Source organism: Equus caballus, chromosome X (assembly GCF_041296265.1).
Source record: "Equus caballus isolate H_3958 breed thoroughbred chromosome X, TB-T2T, whole genome shotgun sequence".
NCBI classification, from domain to species: Eukaryota; Metazoa; Chordata; class Mammalia; order Perissodactyla; family Equidae; genus Equus; species Equus caballus.
In genome coordinates, this window is record NC_091715.1 from 6,581,282 (window position 1) to 6,607,328 (window position 26,047).

The 26,047-nt window shown below is 44.3% G+C and overlaps 1 protein-coding gene across 2 annotated transcripts in view; it reads right to left on the minus strand.

Moving 5' to 3' along the window:
- GPR143 (G protein-coupled receptor 143) overlaps window positions 1–26,047 on the minus strand; it is a 48,716-nt gene that overhangs the window by 14,323 nt on the left and 8,346 nt on the right. For both annotated transcript variants that reach the window (XR_011434947.1, XM_005613969.4), the window contains exons 4-8: window positions 24,152–24,244; window positions 21,408–21,517; window positions 19,306–19,414; window positions 16,152–16,269; window positions 14,530–14,773 (exon numbers count right to left, since the gene is read on the minus strand). Coding sequence is in view for 1 of the 2 variants with exons in the window: in XM_005613969.4 (XP_005614026.3) it covers window positions 14,530–14,773; window positions 16,152–16,269; window positions 19,306–19,414; window positions 21,408–21,517; window positions 24,152–24,244 (674 nt within the window). In the remaining variant the exon portion in view is untranslated. The remainder of the gene's footprint in view (window positions 1–14,529; window positions 14,774–16,151; window positions 16,270–19,305; window positions 19,415–21,407; window positions 21,518–24,151; window positions 24,245–26,047) is intronic.

Genomic DNA, 26,047 nt, shown 5'->3' on the forward strand with positions numbered 1-26,047 from the left:
GAAAACATTGTGGGAATGACAGATAACTGTGGGAACAAGGGATTATGGGAGAGACGGGAATTGCAGGACAGACAGGGAATTGTGGGAACAAGAAGGAGTCATGGGAGTAACAGGGAATCGTGGAAGAAATAAAGTATTTTGGGGAAGACAAGGAATTATGGGGAAATAGGGCACTGTGGGAGATGGGGAAAGAATGGGTTACTGTGGGAGTGATGGGGAATTGTGAGAAAAACAAGAATTTATTGGAGAGACAAGGCTTGTGAGAAAGACAAGAGATCATGGGATAAAAGGAAATTGTGGGAATAACAAGGGGTTAAGGGAGAATAAGGAGAATTGTGGGAGAGACATGTAATTGTGGTAGAGGTGGAGAATTCTGGGAGAGAATAGAGAATTGTGGGAAAGAATAAATCCTCAGGGAGAACAGAATTGTAAGAGAAACAATTGAAGGAGAGAAGGAATGTGGTAGAAAGGAAAATTGTAGACGAAAACAGAGTTTTAGCAGAGACAATGAAAAACTGAGAAATGGGGGAGACACAGGGAATAGTGAATATTAGGGGTTATGAGAGAGTTGGGAATTTTGGGAGAGACAGGGAAGTGTGGGAAAGACAAGGGTGCAGGGGATAGAGGAGAATTGTGGGAGAAACATGGAATTGTGGGAATGAGAAGGAGTTATGGGACTAAGAAGGAATTGTTGGAGAAATAAAGTATTGTGGAAAGGACAGGGAATTATGGGAGAAATAGGGCATTGTGGGAGACCAAAGAGAGAAAGGATAATTATGGGAGAGACAAGGAATTGTGGGAACAATGAACGGTTATGGGAGAGACAAGGGACTTGTGGGAGACACAGGGCATTGTAGGAAAGACAAAGATCATGGGAGAGAAGGGGAATTGCAGGAAAAATAGGGAATTGTGGGAAAGACAAGGGATTATGGGCAAGGAAGAGGAATTGTAGGAGAGATAGGCCATTGTGGGAAAGATAACAGATCATGGGGAAAAAGGGAATTGCGGGAATGACAAGGGGTTAAGGGAGAGAAGGAATTGTGGGAGAGTATGGAGAATTGTGGGAGTGAAAAGGGATCATGGGAGAGAAGAATGAATTGTGGGAGAGACACGGAATTGTGAGAGAGAAGGGGAATTGAAGGAGAGTATGGGGAATTGTGGAAGTGACAAGGGATAATGGGAGAGACAAGGAACTGTGGGAGAGATAAGAGTATCTTAGGAGGGGCAGGGAATTGTGGGAAAGACAAGGGATTATGGGAGAAAAAGGAGAATTGTGGGAGAGAAGGGGAATTGTGGGAGAGAATGGAAGATCGTGAGTCAGAACAGAGAATGGTGGGAAAGACAAGGAATTGTGGCAGAGACACAGCTAGGCCACTCACTTCTGTCTACTATGTTCTGAATAGGCCACAACCCTCCTGCCTGGGGACACACCACCTATGTTCTAACCATGATCCCTTCAGTTTCCCCACATGCTCTGTGCCTCAGCTCTCCCCAAGGGCTACAGTCCTGTGATCCAGCTTGTCTACAGCAACATCCCCACCTCCATGGCCAGGGCCCTCTCCTTGGCCACAGCCAGGGATGGCCTACCCTCTTCATTGCCCCTCCAATTCAGGCCTCTGCCCCACCCTTTTTGGCCCCACCCCTCCACTCAGCCTGCACCCTTCCCTCCACAATAAGGCCTGCTTCAGTGCTCCACTAACCCCTCCTGCCAGGGCCCATCCCCTGAGCTCTGCTCTGGCCCCACCACTCCTGCCAGGGCCACAAACCCCAGTTCTACTGTGGCCCTGCCCTCCAACCAGAACCATGCCCCTCCTGAACAGGGGCACCTGGTCCAAGGTGACCTTGGAGGCGTGGTGGGGTGGATCTCCTGAGAAACACACCCTCTGACACTCCCAACCTCCTCACCCTTGAAGCCAATGACAAGATTAATGTAGGCATCAGATCCTGAACTTTTCCTTTCTGAGCACAGAGGAAAGTGCCCTGGTTAAAGGAGGGCCCCATATTTGACACAAAGCTTCTTAATGCTCGTGGAAAGAGTAAATTACGATATTTTAAGGTTTTCCAGTGTTCATAAGATAAAAACCAACGAGGTTTTTGTTTGTGAGAAGTACCATTTTTCTTAAGGGAAATTCCGATTCCTTATAAAGATATTTTGAATGAAGTTGTCTTGAAGAATTACACACAGATCCTCTCAATGTACTGTACCCCATTGCTACAAGTCACAAAGCATGATCATCAAAACAATTCCCCACACCCATGAATTGGGTTAGTCCTACAAGCAGATCAGAGTGTCTTTTACTTAAAGACTGTTACTGGGAGTGATGTCATCATCATGGTGGAGTGAACTCTTCCCTTAGGTTCTCCCACATAAGATACAATGAAAAGGACATAAGACAACAGAGGACATTCACACAGCACAATAGACATCTGAGAGACCCACGCAGCCATATGTCTGAAGGTGGAGGTGCTGGACCCCACCCAGGAGGGAGTGGAAGGAGGTAAGGGGATCTCCTCTACCTCCCTGGCAGCTACCAAGGGTGCAGGCTCTGAAAGGAGATCTGGAAAGGGTGGCTCTCCAGGGGAAGGCCTTTGCTCTCTGAATTTCTGCCCAGCCATAGGAAAGGTCCACACAGAGGAGGCTAAGCTATTGTAGGGGTGTCTTCATCAAGCCAGCACCCCAGGAGAACAGATAGCGAGGGCACAGTGAGAACACTCCTGGGATCATGCACACGAAAGAAAGTGCCCCTCCCCTCACCCAGCACACCAGCTTGGTTGGTCAGCCACAGCAAGGGACCCCCACCAGAAAGCCTGCACATATGTTAGTAAAGCAGCAGCTGCTAGTGGGAAATCACAGATGGGCCCTGTCAACATAGATTCCAAAGGACAGGCAAAGATGCCAAAGATAACAACGGGCTCAGAATAAAGAGCTCCTGGCCACCACCAACCCCCAGTGGTGGCAGGTGGAATCTGGGATCAGGCACTACCACTATGCAAGGGCACAAATGCACCCCATCAAATATCTGAGGAGGTATATTAATACTCCAAACAATGAGGAAAATGACAAGCACCCAGAGATCGATCCTGAAGGCACAGAAATTTTCAATCTAAATGACAGAGAATTCAAAATAGCTATCATAAAAAAACTCAACAAGAGTGACGTCAGCAACATGACGGAGTGAGCTTTCCCTGTAATCTCTCCCTTTCACCATGCAATGAAAAAGACATTCATACTCCAACAGAGGACATCCAAACACAACCAAAAGATGTTAGAGAGACCCACACAGCCATACGACAGAGGGCAGAGAGGCTGGAGCCCCCCACGGAGGAGGTGGAATGGGATAAGAGAAAACTTCACTCCCTCCCCAAACCACTGCAATCTGGGACCATGGGCAGCCTCCGAGACAAAGGAATGGGGAAGGGGACATTCGTTTGTGGGAACGTCAGGATCCCTGAGGGCCCTCGAAGCCTAGAGGGAAGCCCTCTATGGGGGCAAAAGCTTTCATGGGAGCGGTGACCTTATCAAGCCAACATCCCAGGAAAGCAGATAGCAAAAGCAGAGTGAGAAAACCCAGAGAGCACGCAGGAGAAAGTGCCCCTCCCTGCACTGGCCCAGCACCAGCTCTAGCGCCTTTGATCTCAGCAGACTCAGAATATGCGGCTCTTGACCCCCACCCAGTGGTGATAGGTGGTAACTGTGACCAAATAACACCAGGATGCAAAAAAAACAGAACCGCCCTCTTGCAATATCGAACATTATATTAGATCTCCAGACCAGAGAGAAAATGACAAGCACTCAGAAATCAGTCCTGAGGACACAGAATTATGTAATGTAAATGAGAAAGACTTCAAAATAGCTAGCATCAAAAAACTCAACAAGTTGAAAGAGAATGTAGAGAAACAATTCAATGAGTTCAGGGGCTACTTCATAAGAGATTGAAACTATAAAGAATCAATCAGAAATATCAGAGATGAAAGACACAATGGAAGAAACAAAACAAAATATGGATTCTCTGAACACTCAAGCAGATATCATAGAGGAGTGTATCAGCATAATTGAAGATAGACATGTTGAAATGCTCCAGACACAGAAGGACAAAGAACTAAGGCTAAAAAGAAATGAAGAAAGTCTCCAAGAAATATTCAACTCAATTAGGAAATGCAATATAAGAATTATAGGTATTCCAGAAGAAGGAGAGAAGGAGAATGCAGCAGAAAGCTTGTTAAAAGAAATAATAGCAGAGAACGTCCCAAACCTGGGGAAGAAGATGGAAATCCACGTGGAAGAGGCTACCAGAACTCCCAAATATGTCAATGTAAAAATACCTACTGCAAGGCATATAGTAGTGAAACTGGCAAGAGTGAATGACAAAGAGAATATTAAGGGCAGCAAGGCAGAAGAAAATAACTTACAAAGGAACCCCTATCAGGCTTTCAGCAGATTTCTCTGCAGAAACCTACAGGCTAGGAGATACTGGAATGATATATTCAAATCTTTGAAGGATGAAAACTTTCAGCCAATAATACTCTATCCAGTGAAAATATCCTTCAGATATGACGGAGAAATAAAAACTTTCCCAGACAAACATAAGCTAAGGGAGTTCGTGGCCACGAGACCACCCCTCCTACAAGAAATCCTCAAGAAGGCCATCATACCTGAAAAACAAAAGGGAGAAAGGGGTTAAAAAGCACAGAGTAAGGAGATAAATAGCTAAACAGATTCAGAGCAGGACAGCAAATACTCCAGTATAGCATTAAAGACAAAGGGAAGGAAAACACGAAAAACAAAGATAATCTTGTCATTTTAACCACAAACTCACAACACAAGATGGAATAAGATGTGAAAAAAACAACTTAGGAGAGGAAGAGGAAAGGGACTGAATCAGTTTAGTCTAAGGAAATAAGAGGCCATCAGAAAAAGGACTATCTTATCCACAAGATTTTGAATACAAATCTCATGGTAAGCACTAAACAAAAAAGCAGAACAGAGACACAAATAATAAATAAAGAGAAAATAAAGAAACACAACAATAAAAAACTATATAACTAAATTGGTAGAACAAAATACACAGGACGAGAAACAAAGGAAAAGCAGGAGAACTGGAAAACAAGTGATAAAGTGACAGCATTAAGCCATCATATATCGATAATCACGCTAAACGTAAATGGATTGAATTCTCCAATAAAAAGACACAGAATGCTTGGATGGATTAAAAAACAAGACCCAACAATGTGCTGCCTCCAGGAAACACATCTCAGCTCCAAGGACAAACACAGGCTCAGAGTGACAGGATGGAAGATGATACTCCAAGCTAATGGCAAACAAAAGAAAGCAGGTGTTGCAATACTTATATCAGACAAAGTAGACTTCAAGATAAGACAGGTAAAGAGAGACAAAGAGGGGCAGTATATAATGATCAAAGGGACACTCCACCAAGAAGAAATAATACTTATAAATGTCTATGCACCCAACACAGGAACACCAAAGTACATAAAGCAATTATTAATAAACCTAAAAGAAGATATTACTAATAACACAATAATAGTAGGGGACCTCAACACCCCTCTCACATCAATGGATAGATCATCCAGACAGAAAATCAACAAGGAAACAGTGGAATTAAATAAAAAGCTAGACTAGTTGGACTTAATAGACATATATAGAACACTCCATCCAAAAACAGCAGAATACACATTCTTCTCAAGTGTGCATGGAACAATCTCAAGAATAGACCATATGTTGGGAAACAAGGCAAGCCTCAATAAATTTAAGAACGTTGAAATAATAAAAAGTATCTTTTCCAATCACAACACTATAAAGCTAGAAGTTAATTACAAGAAAAAAGCTGAGAAAGGGACAAAGATGTGGAGACTAAACAACATGCTATTGAACAAACAATGGATCATTGAAGAAAGTAAAACAGAAATAAAAAAATATCTGGAGATAGATGAAATTGATAACATACCATATAAACTCACATGGGATGCAGCAAAAGCTGTATTAAGAGGAAAATTCATCACAGTACAGGCACACCTTAACAGGCAAGAAAAATCCCAAATAAGCAATCTCAAACTACACCTAATTGAATGAGAAAAAGAAGAACAAACAACGCCCAAAGTCAGCATAAGGAGAGAAATAATAAAAATCAGAGCAGAAATAAATGCTATTGAAACAAAAAAGACACTAGAAAGGATCAATGAAACAAAGACCTGGTTCTTTGAGAAGATAAATAAAATTAACAAACCCCTAGCCAGACTTACAAATAAAAAGAGAGAAAGCTCAGATAAATAAAACTAGAAATGCAAGAGGAGAAATAACAATGGATACCACAGAAAAACAGATCATAAGAGGATACTACAAAAAACTATATGCCAATAAAATGGACAATCTAGAGGAAATAAATTCTTAAATTCTTACAACCTCCCAATGCTGAATCAAGGAAAAACAGATAATCTGAAGAGACCAAACACAAGGAAAGAGATTGAAACAGCAATCAAAAGCATCCCCAAAGAATAAAACCCCAGGATCCGATGGCTTCCCTGGGGAATTCTACCAAACTTTTGGACAGGATTTAATACCTATCCTTCTCAAGCTATTCCAAAAAATTAGGGAAGATGGAACGCTTCCTAACACATTCTACAAGGCCAATATCACTCTGATACCAAAGCCTGACAAGGACAACACAAAAAATGAAAACTACAGGCCAATATCGCTGATGAACATAGATGCAAAAATCCTCAACAAAATATTGGCAACCCGAATACAGCAATACATCCAAAGGATCATACATCATGATCAAGTGGTATTTATACCAGGGACACAGGGATGGTTCAACATCCACAAGTCAACCAATGTGATACACCACATCAACCAACTGAGGAATAAAACCCACATGATCATTTCAATAGATGCAGAGAAAGCATTTGACAAGATCCAACAACCATTTATGATAAAAACTCAACAAAATGGGAATAGAAGGAAATTACCTCAACATAATAAAGGCCATATATGACAAACCCACAGCCAACATCATACTCAATGGGCAAAAACTGAATGTCATCCCTCTGAGAACAGGAACAAGACAAGGATGCCCACTATCACCACTCTTATTCAACATAAGGTTGAATACACACTCTTATTCAACTGGAGGTTTTGGCCAGAGCAATTAGGCAAGAGAAAGGAATAAAAGGAATCCAAATAGGGAGTGAAGAAATGAAACTCTCACTGTTTGCAGACGACAGGGTCTTATATATAGGAAACCCTAAAGAATCCATCAAAGAACTATTAGAAATAATTAACAACTACAGTAAAGTTGTGCAGTACAAAATCAACTTACAAAAATCAGTGGCATTTCTATACTCTAATAATGAACTTACAGAAAGAGAACTCAAGAATACAATTCCATTTGCAATTGCAACAAAAAGAATAAAGTACCTAGGAATAAATTTAACTAAGGAGGTGAAGGACTTATACAATGAAAACTATAAGACATTACTGAAAGAAACAGATAATGACATAAAGAGATGGAAAGAGATTCCATGCACATGGATTGGAAGAATAAACATAGTTAAAATGTCCATACTACCCAAAGCAATCTACAGATTCAATGCAATCCCAATCAGAATCCCAATGACATTCTTCATGGAAATAGAGCAAAGAATCTTAAAACTCATATGGGGCAACAAAAGACCCCAAATTGCTAAAGCAATCCTGAGAAAAAAGAACAAAGCTGGAGGCATCACAATTCCTGACTTCAAAATGTACTACAAAGCCATAGTGATCAAAAAAGCACGGTACTGGTCCAAAAACAGGCACACAGATCAACGGAACAGAACTGAAAGCCCAGAAATAAAACCACACATCTATAGACAGCTAATCTTCCACAAAGGTGCCAAGAACATACAATGGAGAAAAGATAGTCTCTTCAGTAAATGGTGTTGGGAAAACTGGACAGTCACGTGCAAAAGAATGAAGGTAGACCATTATCTCACGCCACACACAAAAAAAACCTCAAAATGGATAAAAGACTTGAAGATAAGTCCTGAAACCCTAAAACTCCTGGAAGATAATATAGGTAGTACACTCTTTGACATTGAACTTAAAAGGATCTTTTCAAATACCATGTCTTCTCAGACAAGGAAAACAAAAGAAAAAATAAACAAGTGGGACTTCATCAGACTAAAGAGCTTCTGCAAGGCAAAAGAAACTAGGATCAAAACAAAAAGACAACCCACCAATTGGGAGAAAATATTTGCAAATCATATATCCAATAAGGAGTTAATCTCCATAATATATAAGGAACTCACACAACTGAACAACAAAAAAATAAACAGCCCGATCAAAAAATGGGCAGAGGATATGAACAGACATTTTTCCAAAGAAGATATACAGATGGCCAATAAACACATGAAAAGATATTCAAACATCACTAATCAGGGAAATGCAAATCAAAACTACACTAAGACATCACCTTACGCCTGTTAAAATAGCTATAATCACTAAGACTAAAAATAACAAATGTTGGAGAGGGTGCGGAGAGAAGGGAACCCTTATACACTGCTGGTGGGATTGCAAGCTGGTGCAGCCACTATGGAAAATAGTATGGAGATTCCTCAAAAAACTGAAAACAGACTTACCATATCACCCAGCTATCCCACTACTTGGTATCTACTCAAACAACTTGAAATCAAGAATCCAGGGGCTGGCCCCGGGGCAGGGTGGTTAAGTTTGCACGCTCCGCTGCAGGCGGCCCAGTGTTTCGTTGGTTTGAATCCTGGGCACGGACATGGCACCGCTCATCAAACCATGCGAGGCAGCATCCCACATGCCACAACTAGAAGGACCCACAATGAAGAATATACAACTATGTAATGGGGGGCTTTGGGGAGAAAAAGGAAAAAAATAAAATCGAAAAAAAAAAGAATCCAAAGTTAGGGGCCAGCCCGGTGGCGCAGCAGTTAAGTGCGCATGTTCCGCTTCTCAGCGGCCCGCGGTTCGCCAGTTCAGATCCCAGGTGTGGACATGGCACCACTTGGCATGCCATGCTGTGGTAGGCGTCCCACATATAAAGTAGAGGAAGATGGGCATGGATGTTAGCTCAGGGCCAGGCTTCCTCAGCAAAAAGAGGAGGACTGCCAGTAGTTAGCTCAGGGCTAATCTTCCTCGGGGGAAAAAAAAAGGAATCCAAAGTAACACATGTATCCCTATGTTCATAGCAGCACTATTCACAATAGCCAAGACATGGAAGCAATCCAAGTGCCCACCGACTGATGATTGGATCAAGAAGATGTGGTATATATATACAATGGAATACTACTCAGCCATAAAAAGACAAAATCATCCCATTTGCAACAACATGGATGGACCTGGAAGGAATTATGCTAAGTGAAATAAGCCAGACAGAGAAAGACACCAGATGATTTCATTCATATGCAGAACATGAACAAACTCACGGACAAAGAAAACAGTTCAGTGGTCACCAGGGGAAGGGGGGTGGGGGGTGGGCACAGGGGGTGAAGGGGAGCACTTATGTGGTGACAGACAAGAAATAATGTACAACTGAAATTTCACAATGATGCAAACTATTATGAACTCAAATAAAAAAATATGTGGAATAGGTTTACTAAATGGCAATCTTTAGAGAAACATTATTTGGACCTTTAACTGATACTTCCTTTCTCCTTTATCAGTTGGATTAATGGACATAACCCCAAATAAGAAGAACAGGAGTTTACAAAGTGATGGTATGGGGAGAAACCTTCATAAGAATAGAGACCACAAAAGCCAAAATGCTGTGACAACCACAGAGGAAACAGATTCTTACAAAGAGAAAAGACTCGAGTACAGGTAACCCTTCATTAGCACCAGCACCGTGACAGGTTAAAAGCAACCTCCGCATTCTTTTTCAGTATAAGCCTGGAAGTGTGCGGGCTGAGAACTCTTCAAGAAGCTTAGAACCCAGTTTCTTGGAGACAATTTGTGGTATCACCATTTGATAAATTGGAGTCATTACTCTTATTGTTCACACGTGTATATTTAAAAAAGGAGTCGTAGTTCTTGTTCTGAGAAAACCCTCGTAGCTGTATGTGGAGTAAGTTTTCTCTCTACCTGCTCAGGTCCCAGTGCTCAGGCTCCATCAATAGGGAAACAGTTTGCGTAAGGGTTTTCCCCGACTTTACGCACGGAGGTAACATTATACGCACGCTGAACTCACTCAAATTCAGCTCCGCTCGGTGAGGGGTGGAGCAGGCAGACGAGTGGGTATACGTGAGGACTCACGTCGTCCCACAGTTCCCTCTGCCCAGCTTTCCACCAACGAGCCTGTGCCCACAGGCAGGGAGGGAGGAGAACTCAAAACATTCCTGCAAGTTGGCAAAGCCTCTGGAAAGAATATTTGCAGGACATTCGAGGTTCTTCCACCATTGACAGAGAAGTGAGGCGTGTTCTCAGGTGACAGGCAAGGGCCCAGAGACATACTGGCCAGGGAAGAGTTAGAGGGAATCCTAAAATTGTCCCCCGAGGACAACAGTGATGACAGCCAATGGTCAGACGTGGGATCTTCGTAAATGTGCTGAAGTGTCCTAGGCAGCAAAACACTTAAATGATTCCACTTCTGAGTAAAGTCCCTCTCAATTCTTTTTAGCATAATGTACGCAAATTCTTGCATAGGATTAATATACAAAACGGTGACAAGTGTGCCTTATGGGTAATTTTCAGAGGTTCCGAGGGTGACGAGATAGAAACTGCAGACCCTCAGCACCGCCTTAGCGGCACGTCTACATCAGACGTTTTCGCAGGTGGCAGTGGTTGACTGCAAACTTGCTGTGTGCGTCAAAATCCTCGACAAGCCTGACCCAACAGATGTCAGCTAACAACACAGCACTGCGGCTCTAAGTGCACAGCTGCTATTTTTACAGAACTCCTTTCCACAATCAAAAATACTGATTGCATTTCTTGCTTTCCTCAAAAGGCTTGCCTTATGTGCTTTCTTTTTTCTCCAAGGTTTTCCCAAACTGGCATTTCCATTGATTATTCTATTCTTAGTTTTCTTTTAATTCCCTCCCACAGACTGTGAGATCCTTGGGGGCAAGACTTGCAGGTCTCTGGTCCCTACGCCCCACAGCTCCCGACCTGGAGGAGCTGTTGGCAGCCACCAGTAGTTATTAACAGAACAAAGAATGGGTATATCCGTACAACGGAATATCATTCAGCAGTAAAAGGCATGAAGTTCTGACACGTGCTACAATGTGGATGAACCTTGAAAAGATGATGCTAACCGAAAGAAGCCAGACAAATGTCCATTTTATATGAAATGTTCAGAACAGGCAAATCCACAAAGACAAAGTAGATTATCGGTTGCCAGGGGCTGGGGGGAGGGAGGAATAGGAAGGGATTGTAATGGGTGTGGGGTTTCTTTTTGGAGTGATGGAAAAGTTCTGGAATTAGACAGTGGTGATGGTTGCACAACCTTGTGGATACTGTATACTGACAACCACTGAGGTGTTCACTTTAAAAGGACGAATTTTATCGTATGTGAATTATACCTCAATTTGTTGTTGTTGTTGTTGTTGTTGTGAGAAGGATTGGCCCTGAGCTGGCATCTGTGCCAATCTTCCTCTATTACATGTGGGATGCCGCCACACCATGGCTTGATGAGCGGTGCTAGATGTGCACCCAGGATCCGAACCTGCGAACCCCAGACCGCCTAAGTGGAGTGCACAAACTTAACCACTACACCACTGGGCCAGTCCCCACGAGGAACAGTTGTTTTTAATTGAAACATATTTGACATACCGCATTTTACAAATTTAATGTGTACAGCACATTGATTTCATACACTTACATATTGTAATATGACTGCCATTGTAGGGATAATTAGCATCTCTATCATGTTACATAATTATTTCTTTTTAGTGGTCAGAATATTAAGTTCTAGTCTGTTAGCGAATTTGATGATTATACTACAATATTGTTGTCTATATTCACTATACTGTGCATTAAATCTCTAGAGCTTATTTACAACTCACTGCACTAAAAACAGTTTTGGGTGTCACAACTGGGGGATGGTGCTCCTGGCATCTAGTGGGTGGAGGCCAGGGATGCTGCTCAACATGCTACAGTGCACAGGATGGCTCTCAGGACAAAGAATCACCCAGCATTACGTGCCAACAGTGCCAAGGATGAGAAACCTGCTCTGAAGGAAGAGAGTAGGTGCGAAGGAGGTTGAACAGAGAAATCAGGTCCATTTCTACCCAATGCCAATGCCAGCCGAGGACAGGCAAAGCAGCCTCTCTGCCCCGGGACACACTCGGTCAAAGTTCCTAACCATTCTTAGCTCCTCTTCCCTCCTTTTTAGACACCCAGTGGGCTGCCAGAAAATGATAGCTCCCCAAGACCTCCTCTGAAGAATCCATTTGCTTCTACACCACGAATCATTAGGTCACTTAAAACTCTGTGGATGTCAGTGGTGACTTTCAAATCTCTTTTCCTCATCAGAAGATATTTATTTTATTTTATTTTTTTGAGGAAGATTAGCCCTGAGCTACCATCCACCGCCAAACCTCCTCTTTTTGTTGAGGAAGACTGGCCCTGAGCTAACATCCATGCCCATCTTCCTCTACTTTATATGTGGGACGCCTGCCCCAGCATGGCTTGACAAGCAGTGCGTAGGTCCACACCGGAATCTGAACCAGGAAACCCTGGGCTGCCGAAGCAGAACATGCAAACTTAACTGCTGCACCACTGGGCCGGCCCCAGAAGATATAATTTTGCTAAAACAAAACCTTACAAGGAACCCTAACACAAACAGAGAAGAGTAGTACACTAGCAAAAATTTATCTCATAAGTTACAATTTGGATTACATAAAAATAAATGTGATCAATTAGAACCATAACACTGCTTTAGTCAACACAACACTCTGAACCCAAAAACTGAGGTTCCCAAGATAGTTCAACTTCAACATGCAACTGTCCCTGTGTTTTGATTGGATTACACCTTATAAAGGACATTTTGTTTTAAATGGCTAAGGAGCTGGAAGTGAAACCCTTTTCAGGTAGCTCGTGTTGCCATCTCAGGATAGTCTTGTAACCACGGGTCCTCCGGGATCAGTTCAACTGACCCCACCTTATCCACAGAGTAATTCAGAGTGCCTTTTCAGGAACTGAGACTCCTTGACCAGCTCAGGCCAGTTGAGACCACCACCCCATCAACTGAGCCTGTGCAGATGCCTGTTGAGGGACCTTTTTGATGTCAAGGAGCTAAAAAGTCCACCCTCAGATCATGCCAACAGCACCATTTTGTGAACACGTGTCCTATGAAGAGGCATGAAGCTTGACTACACTTGTGCAGATTATCAATTCCCTCATTTCTCCTCACCTCCAATCACCCATCCCACACTTCAAACCGCCCTGCCCTTCAGCCCATAATTTGTCTCCTAAGCCCTGGGTTGGGGAGAGCATATGCCCCTGTCTCCATGCAGGTCCATCTAGCAATAAAGCTGATTTCTTTCCCCACAAGCTGATGCCATAATAATTGGCTTTTTTTAATGGGCATTGGGCAAGACAACCTCAATTTTGTGCAGTAACGGTCTTCACTTAAGCAAAGAGGGCAGGCGAACGTTACTCTGAGCTAACCTGGTAGGACAAGTTAATAGCTGGTGAGCCTGGGGGGATTAGTATTTGGTTACCAATGCATTTGAGTAGGCACTATTTTCCTCAGAGCTTTTAACAGGAATTTTAGACTGGGATTTGAATCGTTTACTAGACACCTAAAGAACCACATTAGAGTTCCATGAAGCACAGTCTGAAGACCCCAGCACTAGAGTCTTTAAACGCAAAGGATAGATTGGAAGAGCCAGCATTGGCGGAGGGGCTTTTCATCTTAAATGCCCCAAGTGAGCTGGACCAATGAAACTACGCCCATAATCGACAGAGATCATGTCATACCACTCACTGACAGCAAATGTTAGTGAGGGGTTTGAAGTGACAATTTATCTCCTATCCAAAATGCCATCCAGCCCAGAGAGGAGTCGGTTATAACAATACAAGTACTTAATAACTAAACAAAAAGCATTATTAAAATATTAAAAGGCGATTGGGCCTGGCCCCGTGGCCGAATGGTTAAAGTTCCAAGCACTTCACTTTGGTGGCCTTGGTGCATGGGTTCGGATCCCAGGCACAGACCTACTCCACTCGCCAGCCATGCTGTGGCAGTGTCCCACATACAAAAAAATAGAGGAGGATTGGCATAGATGTTAGCTCAGGGCTAATCTTCCTTAAGGAAAAAAAAAGAGGAGGATTGGCAATGGATGTTAGCTCAGGCAAATCTTCCTCAGATCAAAAAGAAAAATTAAAAGGAGCAGTGGATGACGACATGCAAGATTAGCATCAATGTCAGCTAGTGTAACTTTCCATGCACACCCTGAAGTATGTTACATATATCACAGACACCTCCTCCACATATCACCTCCTTGTTAGATAAAGGATTTTCCTGGGGCTCCGCAGTCTACCTGCCCTGGCAGAGGGGGCATTACCTTCAGAGAGCATGCTCAGGGCCTCATCGGAAGTGTGCCCGCCAACATGCACCGTCTTCCTGGAAGTGAGGCTTTCATGGGGCACACAGGAGCCCTCTGGGGACCGGTAAGCCCGCTCGGTGGCCGAGGTCGTCATCGACTCCCACTGGATCTCCTTCCTGGGAGACTGAAAATCCAGGCTGCATCCTGTCCAGCCGTAGAAGGCCAGAGACAAGAGAAATCCTTGGGCTGGATTCAGTACCCCCTGGAGAGAGGACAAAAAGACACGTGGAGGTCAGTGCAGTGTAGTAGGAATTAGGTGCCTGAAAATAGAGGTGGTGGGGGAGGGAAGGAGAGAGGGAAGAGGAAGGAGACGAGGGAGGGGAGGAGGGGGAGAGGAGGGGAGAGGGAAAGCCTCGAATACAGGGCAACTGACTCAATCGTCTCTTCACCTCCGCCAGAGCCGCTTTGCTCTCCTGCACAGAGGGAGGGGCTCTCCCTCTTGTGCTTCCAAGTCAGAATTTGATTTAACAAAGGTTCCTGAGGCAAAAAATGAGTCTAGGAAACATTCCTACAGTTATGCATGGTAAGTACCCATGAAGTCAACCAAAGGAACCAAGCGACAATCCAAATCAAAGCCCAGGGGTGGAGGCAGTAATGCTGGTCTTATTATAAAGTCCTGTGACTGAGATTCTCTCCAATTCTTTTCTTCTTTTGGTGAGGAAGATTGGCTCTGAGCCAACATCTGTTGCCAATCTTCCTCTTTTTGCTTGAGGAAGATTGTCGTTGAGCTAAGATCTGTGCCAATCCTCCTCTACTTTATGTGGGATGCTGCCACAGCATGGCTTCACGAGTGGGGCTAGGTCAGCGCCCAGGATCCGAACCAGTGAACCCCAGGCCACCTAAGCGGAGCGCACGAACTTAATCATTATGCCACCAAGCTGGCCCCAGATTCTCCCCAATTCTGAAGCAACATAAATATTAATTCTGTGTAGGGCAACACGTACTTCCCTACTAACAGCTCATGTATGTATTTTTTATTATAAATACAATATAATGAAAACATGGGGGGGCTACACCTACAGTGTTTCTACCTTATTATCATTTCGTGTATTTCTATCCAACATTTTTTCACACGTGTTACTATGTAGTTACAATTAGTATAATTTTTATATCCTGCATTTTTCACTTGATACTAGAGATTTCATATTTGTCATCTTTAACATCTGCATAACATTCCATCAAGATGAAAAACCACAATTTACTTAACCATTCCTTTATTTTGCATTTGGGTTATCTCTAATGCTTTATAATTATGGATAATGTTACAAGAAATACATTCATCCCTATGGCTTTTTCATAGTCTGAAGTATTTCTTCAAGAGAAACTCCCTGCTATTTTGAGTCTGCCTGAAAGGCTGGACACACTGTGCCAAATGGGCTTAGCAGGGTCAGACCCACTTAATAACAATCCCAAAGAGGAAGGAGGTGAGCTAGCTGGGACACAAGCCACGGCAGGCAGCCCGGGAACCTGGTCAACTCAATACATATTTCAATAATAATGCACCATACTTCTCAGTGGGGTTTTTTCCTTCTGATGTTTTTTTTTTTCAAGAAGAAAATTTAAAATCAAGATTGACCTACCATAATAAACCAGGTGGTCTTGGCTGCATTTCTGACATGCTTCAAAGAGCCTCCATTGATATCTGGTTGCATTTCAAGATAGAATAAAAGGCTTTCGTTGATGATGTTCGACAACCAACTGTTCGAAAGAAAACGGTCCAGGGTAAAGAGAACACGCAACAGAGTTCGTTTTCAAACGCCAGGGGTCGGCGAACACGCCTACCAAGACCTGAAAGTCGGGGAGGCGCGACACTGCAGCAGCAACGGGGAAGCAGCACGTCCAGCTCTGAATGCAAGAGATGAAACTCCTGGTCTCGGTCCAAAGCGGAGACCACCCAGCCCTTCCAAAGGTAACACCCCCCCACCACAGCAGCCGCAAGGTTCTGGCGCATATCACACAACCCAGGATTCCCCGTTCTTCATTTAATGAGTAACCTAACGTTTGAATGGAGACCAAAACAAATCTTATCTTGACATGTTATGTTCAAAGTTTTTGATGTTATTGTTGGTAGGCCAGGGAAGTCTGAAACGGCAAGCTCAGTGTATTTTTAGAGGGAGCTAATTGACGTCTCTCCTAGGAGAATGTCCAAACAAACCTCCTCATATCAGACAGATGATGAACACCACAAAGGCATGTCCTGTCTTTTCAAGTATCGCTTCACCGAAGCGAAGGGTTTCCTGACTCCAATCTCTCTCGCATGGGTTACAGGTCTGTTTCCATAGCGTCCACCTGACACGCTGGGGCAGAACACGTGTGGGGGAGGAGAGGGAGGAGAGAAAAACTGCTCTCTACCCCCTGTTGACTGAGCTATGAGTCATCACACCAAAGATGTACCCTTGCCCTTGTCAGATCCAGGAATCTTAGCATCAAGACTGATGCAAATGGGTGGATTTAAAAGGCATCAGCAAGTGCTTTATCTCAAGGTCAACCCTAGCAATGGGACAAAACAACAGACTCATATGCTTGGGAGGTATCAAAAGGAAACTTGGGACTTTTTGTTCTAAGACCTTTATATATAATCAGAGTAGATTTGAATATCTTTCAAGAAGTTCATGTATTGCAGACTCGCCTTCCTGTCTTGCGTGCATCTCCTCAAAGGGCACCTACCACAGTTTCCAAGATTTCCTTTCCAAAGACTCTTCCCTTTGGAGCTTTCAAGACACACGTGGAAAAGCAAAATGGCAAGGTGTTTGTCCATCCCTTCCCAGTGACAATTAAAAAAGAAAAGTAAACCCTAAAGAGTCCACTAAAAAACTTTTAGAAATAATAAAGGAATACAGTCAAGTTGTGGGATACAAAAATCAATGTACAAAAATCAGTTGCGATTCTATACACTAACAACGAACAAGCAGAAAGAGAAATTAAGAATACAATCCCATTTACAATTGCAACAAAAAGAATAAAATACCTAGGAACAAACTTAACCAAAGAGTTGAAAGATCTGTACACCGAAAACTATAAAGCATTGTTGAAAGAAATTGAAGAAGACACAAAGAAACGGAAAGATATTCCATGCTCTTGGATTAGAAGAATTAACATTGTTAAAATGTCCATACTTCCTAAAGCAATCTACAGATTCAATGCAATCCCTATCAAAGTTCCAACAACATTTTTTACAGAAATAGAACAAAGAATCCTAAAATTTATATGGAACAACAAAAGACGCCGAATAGCCAAAGGATTCCTGAGAAAAAAGAACAAAGCTGGAGGTATCACACTCCCTGATTTCAAATTATACTACAAAGCCATAGTAACCAAAACAGCATGGTACTGGCACAAAAACAGACACACAGATCAATGTAACAAAATTGAGAGCCCAGAAGTAAACCCACACGTTTATGGACAGCTGATATTCGACAAGGGAGCCAAGAGCATACGATAGAGAAAGGAGAGTCTCTTCAGTAAATGGTGTTGGGAAAACTGGACAGCCACATGCAAAAGAATGAAAGTAGACCATTCCCTTACACCATGCACAAAAATCAACTCAAAATGGATTAAAGACTTGAATGCAAGACCCGAAACCATGAGACTTCTAGAAGAAAACATAGGCAGTACGCTCTATGACATTGGTCTGAGCAGCATATTTTCAAGTCCCATGTCTGACCGGGCAAGGGAAACAAAAGAAAAAATGAACAAATGGGACTACATCAAACTAAAAAGTTTCTGCACAGCAAAGGAAACCATCAACAAAACGAAAAGACAACCTAACAATTGGGAGAAGATATTTGCAAACCACATATCAGATAAGGGGTTAATATCCAAAATATGCAAAGAACTCATACAGCTCAACAACAATAAAACCAACAATCCAATTAGAAAATGGGCAAAAGATCTGAACAGAGATTTCTCCAAAGAAGATATACAGATGGCCAACAGACACATGAAAAGATGCTCAACATCATTAGCTATCAGGGAAATGCAAATCAAAACTACAATGAGGTATCACCTCACTCCGGTCAGAATGGCTATAATTAACAAGACAGGAAACAACAAATGTTGGAGAGGGTGTGGAGAGAAGGGAACCCTTGTTCACTGCTGGTGGCAGTGCAAACTGGTGCAGCCACTATGGAAAGCAGTATGGAGTATCCTCAGAAAATTAAGGATAGATCTACCATATGATCCAGCTATTCCACTGCTGGCTATTTATCCAAAGAACTTGAAAACACAAAGGCATAAAGATACTTGCACCCCTATGTTCACTGCAGCATTATTCACAATAGCCAAGACATGGAAGCAACCTAGGTGCCCATCAAGGGACGAATGGATAAAGAAGATGTGGTATTTACACACGATGGACTACTACTCAGCCATAAGAAATGACGAAATCCGGCCATTTGTGACAACATGGATGGAACTTGAGGGTATTATGCTGAGTGAAATAAGTCAGAGGGAGAAAGTCAAATACCATATGATCTCATTCATAAGTAGAAGATAAAAATGACAAAAAAACCCCACAACACATAGCATTGGAGATTGGACTGGTGGTTACCATTGGGGAAGGGGGGAGGGGGGAGGGCAAAAGGGGTGATTAGGCTCACATGTGAGGGGATGCACTATAATTAGTGTTCGGGTGGTGAACATGATGTAATGTATACAGAATTCGAAATATGATGTGCATCCGAAATAAATAAAAATTAAAAAAAAAAGAAAAAAGAAAAGTAGAAGAAAGCTTACCAAATAACGAAAACCAGCATTATTTTGAAAAATCGGATCTTGATCACGGCTCCCATCCGTCTCTCGTTCTCTGTGTAAATACCTTGTCTTCCTTTTAGTAAAGAAGCCACTGTGAAGAACAGAGGGGGACTGCATGTCACCTTCATTATTTACATTTACAGAGTGACAAGGAAGGGAACCGAAACAGAGGTGAGCCCATGAGCAAAGCCAGAAGACCACAAAGCCAAGCACGCCAGGCTTTCCTCACAGCTTCCAAGTTGCAGTTCTCATGGACTTGAGGGAATATATATATTTAAAACTTTTACTTTGAAATAATTTTAGATTTACATAAGATGTGCAAAGATAGTACAGTGAGTTTCTGTATACCTATACCCAGCTTCCCCCAAGGTTAACATCTTATATAACCACCACCGTCCCATTTGTCACAATGAAGAAACTGACATTAGTATTGTACTGTTAATTAAATTTGGGATTTTACTAGTTCCAGAAAAATATTTTTAAAGGTTTATATTTTCTATTATAAGAATAGTGCACAGGGCTAGCCCAGTGGTGTAGTAATTAAGTTCACGTGCTCCACTTCAGTGGCCCGGGGTTCGCAGGTTTGGATCCCGGGCATGGACCTACACACCACTCATCAAGCCATGCTGTGGCAGCATCCTACATACAAAACAGAGGAAGATTGGCATAGATGCTTGCTCAGAGACTGTCTTCCTCAAGCAAAAAGAGGAAGATTGGCAACAGATGTTAGCTCAGAGCCAATCTTCACACACACAAAAAAAATAGTGCACATTTCCTATTTTAAAAGGTTGAAAGATTTAAAATTTCTCCTTATACACAAGTTGGAAAATATAAAAAAGTTTAGAACAGACTTAATGACCCATGGTCCACCCAGAGACAACCACTGTTAACATCTTAGTATACTTCTTTCCAGTCTTTTTTCTATAAGTCACTTCCACTTGTTTGATGTAATCAAACCACTATTTTTATGCAATTTTGTAAAAAGAAAACATAGCTATATTTAATACACTATTTTTTTTTTTTTTGAGGAAGATTAGCCCTGAGCTAACATCTGCTGCCAATCCTCCTCTTTTTGCTGAGGAAGACTGGCCTTGAGCTAACATCCTTGCCCATCTTCCTCTACTTTATATGTGGGACGCCTGCCACAGCATGGCTTGCCAAGCGGTGCCATGTCTGCACCCGGGATCCGAACCGGCAAATCCCGGGCTGCTGAAGCGGAACGTGTGCACTTAACCACTGTGCCACCGGGCCGACCCCACTATTTTTAAATATAGATATGAAAAGAGTGGTTTAAAGGGCTGTAATGATTGCCTATTCCTAGTGGTAGAATCCTTTAAGAGTTTTAAAGCTCTACAATGCACAGCTGATCCTCAAGCGACCTTTGTGTTAAGGTGCGCTTCCTTATTCTCATTCTGCGCTTGAGAGATCCACACGGCTTGAGGAGGTTGGACACTGGCTCCAGCTCACACTTCCTTGAGGATGGGGTGGCAGCTGGAATGTAAGACCCCAGCCTCAGCCCAGAGGTCTTTTCAGAGCATTTTACTGACTCATAATATCCCTCTTATCCAGTTCTTACCATTGCATTTGACTCATTTCCTGCACTCTACTTCCTGTCTCCTGTCCAACTGGGAAAAGACAGGTCAAGTACATTATGGGACATAATGTACATTACCAGGCTCATAACTCTTCATTTCAGACTCCATACCTTCCCCCTGCTCCCCTTTCCTCTCCTTCTGCTCCTGTCTCACCTCCACAGTTGTCCAAGGCCACTCCTGGGGCCTCCAGGGCACGCCAAGGGCAGAACCAGGATGAGCCCAGAAGGAAGCGAAAAGTCCACTGGTCCTGGCCTTGAGCTACCAAACGTTGGCAAAGAGCTTGTATAGCCTGTAACTAAGTAGGCTTGCTCACTTTCATGTATTAAACCTGCTCACTTTCTCCAACTCTTCTGCTTATGTCTCTGGAGGATGACGAATGAGGTCAATTGTCCTAGATAATTCCAGGAGGACAATGTGTGTCATGATCTGAGCCCAAGGCGTGGGGCTGTACCCCGTGGCGTGCACCCGGGGAACTTCCCCGTTATTCACCTGCAGTCACTGTCTTTTGGAACAGAATGGGGTTAGCCACAAGGACGAGCAGCAGCGGCAAGTATGTGGTGACATAGTGGGGGATGGCGTGCTCCGGACCCCTCTCACACCTGAGGGAGGAAAACCAAGTCATTCTCCAAAACAAAGCTTTGCCTAAAATACGCCTACTTATCTGGAAGCCGAGATAAGAGGATGCGATTGTAAAGGGAAATGCACAAATCGACTTCTGACTCCGCCCAAAGGAAATCTGACTCATATCTCCTGTCTGTGAACAAGCGACACATCCCCAAGAACAAAGGAGATCCATCATGTCTTTAGTTGTGTCACAAATGAGAGGATCTCTAAGGCACTCCGTGGGGGGAGCTTTTAAAGGTCCCTACTGAGAGAAGGAGAAAAAGGAAGACACTCTGGGAGGGTGGATTCCCCCCACTGGGTCTTCTCAGGGGAAAAACACACGACTCCAGTAAGACAAAGGCCCTCAATAAACTAGGTAGTTTTAAGCACTTACTCCATGCTACGCCTGGACGATGCCATGAATAAGATCCAGTTCCTCTCCTTGAGCAACTGAGAACACCCAAGCCCCACATTTCAAAGCACAGCTGTCCTCATGGTTATGGACAACATTTCAGTGGTTCTTTTCAGGGAGAAGGACCAGGATTGCCATTGAGGGGTCACGGGAATTGCTGGTCACCACAGGACATGGTGGAGTGCTACACACAGGTATGTTACCAAGGTAGGAACTCTCAGCTAAGACATGCATAATGTAGAAGAAAAATGGCAAAGAGGAAGAGAGCATCGAAGGCCAAGGGGAGAGAGGACTGCTCAGGCCCAGCCAAAGAGTGAGGTGGAGAAGCAGATGAAGGCCCAGGCCCCGTGGCCACAGGAGGTGGAATGATTAAAATGCAAGTACTCGGGCCGGCCCCGTAGCCGAGTGGTTAAGTCCACACTCTCCGCTTTGGCAGCCCAGGGTTTTGCCGGTTCGGATCCTGGGCGTGGATATGGCACCACTCATAAGGCCATGCTGAGGTGGCACCCACATGCCACAACTAGAAGGACCCACAACTAAGAATACACAACTGTGTCCCAGGGGGCTTTGGGGAGAAAAAGGAAAAATAAAATCTAAAAAAAAAAAATTCAAGTGCTTTTGTTTTAATATGCATGGAGTAGTCAAATCAGAAGGGAAAAAATGGCAGAAAATACAAAAAAACACAATGCCCATCTTTTCTTGCCATAAGAAGGATTACACCACCCCCTCATGAGGCCACCTTCCTCTTGTTAATAGGAGCTTTCATCGTCAGCTGTGAAGGCTAAAATGCGGTCTGGAAAGGCTTGAGGGGAGAAAGAGAAACAGGAGGAGAAAGAGATGCGATTCCGATGCAAAGACTGAGAGCAAATGACAAATGAGAGAGGGAGGACAGGAGCGTGAAGAATGCGAGGGTTCCGGGCCATGGGCTGTCAAGATCAAGGGATGATGGATTATGATGCCGAAAAGGAGTGGCCTGAGGACCACGGGAGCACCTCTGAGTTCCTTGTGAGCCCTGCAGTGATGGCTCCCTCAGGCTCAGATGTAACTTTTCCTGGAGTCTCAGGGTCCCACAGGTGAAAGTGACGGGTGAAAACCCCCTTTCCAATTAAGTGCATTCTATTATAACGGCTGCTGACATGTATTTGTCCTTTTAAAGTTCCTTGAGAGAGCAGGCCGTACGGATGGATCTATACAGAGCTCTGCGAGTATGCACTGTCGACAAGGCAACGCCACTTTGGCAATGTCTAATTGAGTAGCTGCAACAAGTACAAAAAGGGGGAGAAATTGTCTACACAAGTCAGCAAACTTTTTCTGTAAAGGAACAGAGAGTAAATATTTTATGCTTCGTGAGCCAGACAGCCTCTGTTGAAACTACTCAACTCTGACATTGTAGTGCGAAAGCAGCCATAAACAATACAAACACAAATGGGCGTGGCTGTGTGCCAATAAAACTTTATTTACAAAGGCAGGCAGAGGGCCAGATTTGTCCTGAGGGCTGTGCAGTGCTGATCCCTGGTATACACTGCTCTAAAGTCACAGACAAAGACAACTGTCCAGCCTCTGTTTTCGGTTTCTCTTTGGAAGTTAGAGTATATATCCCTGGAGGGACCTCGGGGCTTTACAAACGGTTGCATTGATGGGAGTTGAAACTTGGAGAAATGAGACCATCTCAGTGGCCCCATCTGCCCGTGTCTGTGTTCAGGATAGCTGAGAGCACAGCATGGAAGAGAAGTGAGAAAGCGAAGCAAGCAGAGGCTTAGAATCAGCTTTCCTAAGAGCCACTTTTTCATTCTTCCATGTCATCTCGAACTCATTCTTAGACTGTTAAACCTCCCCTGCTCATCCAGAGGAAGCTGGTTTGAAAAATAAAAATGAAGGAGTGGGCACGAGAAAGCTGCATCAACATGAAGGGGCACCTACCAAAGCTTTGCACGCATACTTATGTGGAGGAGACATTCCTAAAGCTCTGCGTACGTACCTGTGTGCAGAGGCACCTACCCACACCACCGTGAGAGATGGCAGGGAAACTAAGGCAAGGGCGCAGGGAACTGTAGGGAGCCCCCAGGGCCTCAGCTGTACGGGACAGCCTCACACAGCCTGAGACAAGGGCCTGAGTGCAAGGCGCCCGCCCTGGGTCAGCGCCCACGCGTTTCCTGCAAGAGAACACACAACGGGTGAGGGAGCGGGGCGAGCTGGGCTGTCGGGAGTCCGGGCTCACCTGGACACGGAGGGGTAGTAGAGGATCACCACTCCCTCGACGCAGAGCAGCGTGGCCAAGCCCCACGCCATGATGCGGTAGAGCAGGATGGTGCTAGGAGGGAAGCAGAAGGGGCGGCCACACCTGAGAGGAGTGAGGATGAGGGCCGGCAGTGGAAACGACTAGACCAGCTCCCGCGCTCCAGAAAATTCAGGAAAACGCACACAGAACAAAACCCTCAGCAAAGAGTTGCCTTATTTTGCCTCTGAAGTTTTTTTTAAAATTGAGGTATAACTCATGTAACATAAAATTAACCATTTTAAACTGAACAATTCACGGGCATCTAGTACATTCACAATGTTGTGTAACCACCACCTCTATCCACTTCCAAACCATCTTCATCACTGCAAAAGGAAACCCGCCCCCATTAATAGTCACTCCCCATTCTCGTCCCCTCAGGCCCTGGTAAGCACTAATCTACTTGGTGTCTCTACGAATCTGCCTGCTCTGGACATTTCATCTAAATGGAATCACACAATATGTGGTCTTTTGTGACTGGCTTCTTTCACTCAGCATAACGTTTTCATGGTTGAGAGGAACAAGACATGGGAACTTCCTAAGTGCCCGGCTCACCCAATAAGCAAGGAGCAACTTATCCCCAATCCTTTCCGAAGTTACCTCCCTACCGAATATGCAACTGTTTTAATGCTCAGTCCAAACCAAGAAGAATGTCCCAAGAAATGAGTGGTTATTTGATGTTCCAGGAGAGCAGGGAGCTTTCCCACCTCCCCCCACCCCATTCCCTGCATAGTTAACATTCTTGGACAATCTCTATCACTCATCTTTGTACTTACACATCCCCCACCCCGTTCCCCCAAGGGATCCGGGGCAGCCAGCCTTTGGGTCAGGAAGACGGAAGACCTGCGCACATGCACAGCTATCTGACTGTTCCCATCCAGCGTTTAATTTGCCTCTTCTGTCCAACAGGACAGAAGCCCAGGGCTCCATCAGAGGGTGCCCGCCATCACTCACAACTCCACCAGACTCCTGGCAAATAGCACAATCCCCGACTCATCAGCAGTTTAACTCTGAAGATCAGCTGTGTAGACAAAGGAGCAGTCAGGGATCAGTGTGAAAGGACGCCCTTGTACAAGGAGACACGAGGGAAAAGAGATGAGACGGCACACAGGAATGAGCCGCAGGGAGAAGCAGCGTTTCCCAGCCAGCTCTCTGGGAGGCCACGAGGCAAGGACTCCAAGCTGTTCTGCCTCCCACCTTCCAGCCAGTTCTGGAGCAGCCCTGCCCTGCCTCTCTCTGGGTCTGAGGGAGGTAGGGCTGTGCCTTGCCCAGAAGTCAGAGGCTTTGCACAAGACTCAGAACCCTAACGAGCAGCTTTCTGCAAGGGGCCAGACAGTTAAGAGTGTGGAATGTCTTGGGGGTTGGCTCCATGGCCAAGTGGTTAAGTTCGTGCGCTCTGCTTCGGCAGCCCAGGGTTTCGCTGGTTCGGATCCTGGGCACAGACATGGCACCACTCATCAGGCCATGCTGAGGCGGCATCCCACATGCCAGAACTAGAAGGACCCGCAACTAAAAATATACAACTATGTACTGGGGGGCTTTTGGGAGAAAAAGGAAAAATAAAATCTTTGAAAAAAAAAAAAGAGTATGGAATGTCTGCATTCCAGACCCTAACCTCAGGCTGGAGGGTGCAGTGGCATCATTTGCTGAGGTGGGATAGAGTGGGTCGGAGATGAGGCCAGGCAGGTCCGGGGTGGGCACTCGCCAAAGCCTGGTCGACACTCTCCTGGCCCCAAAGGGCCTCTCAGGGTGGGAGTCAGAGCCGGGCCAGCTCACACAGGTGGCACTCACTTCAATAACTAATACAACCCAAAACCCACACCAGGGCAGGAGTCAGAA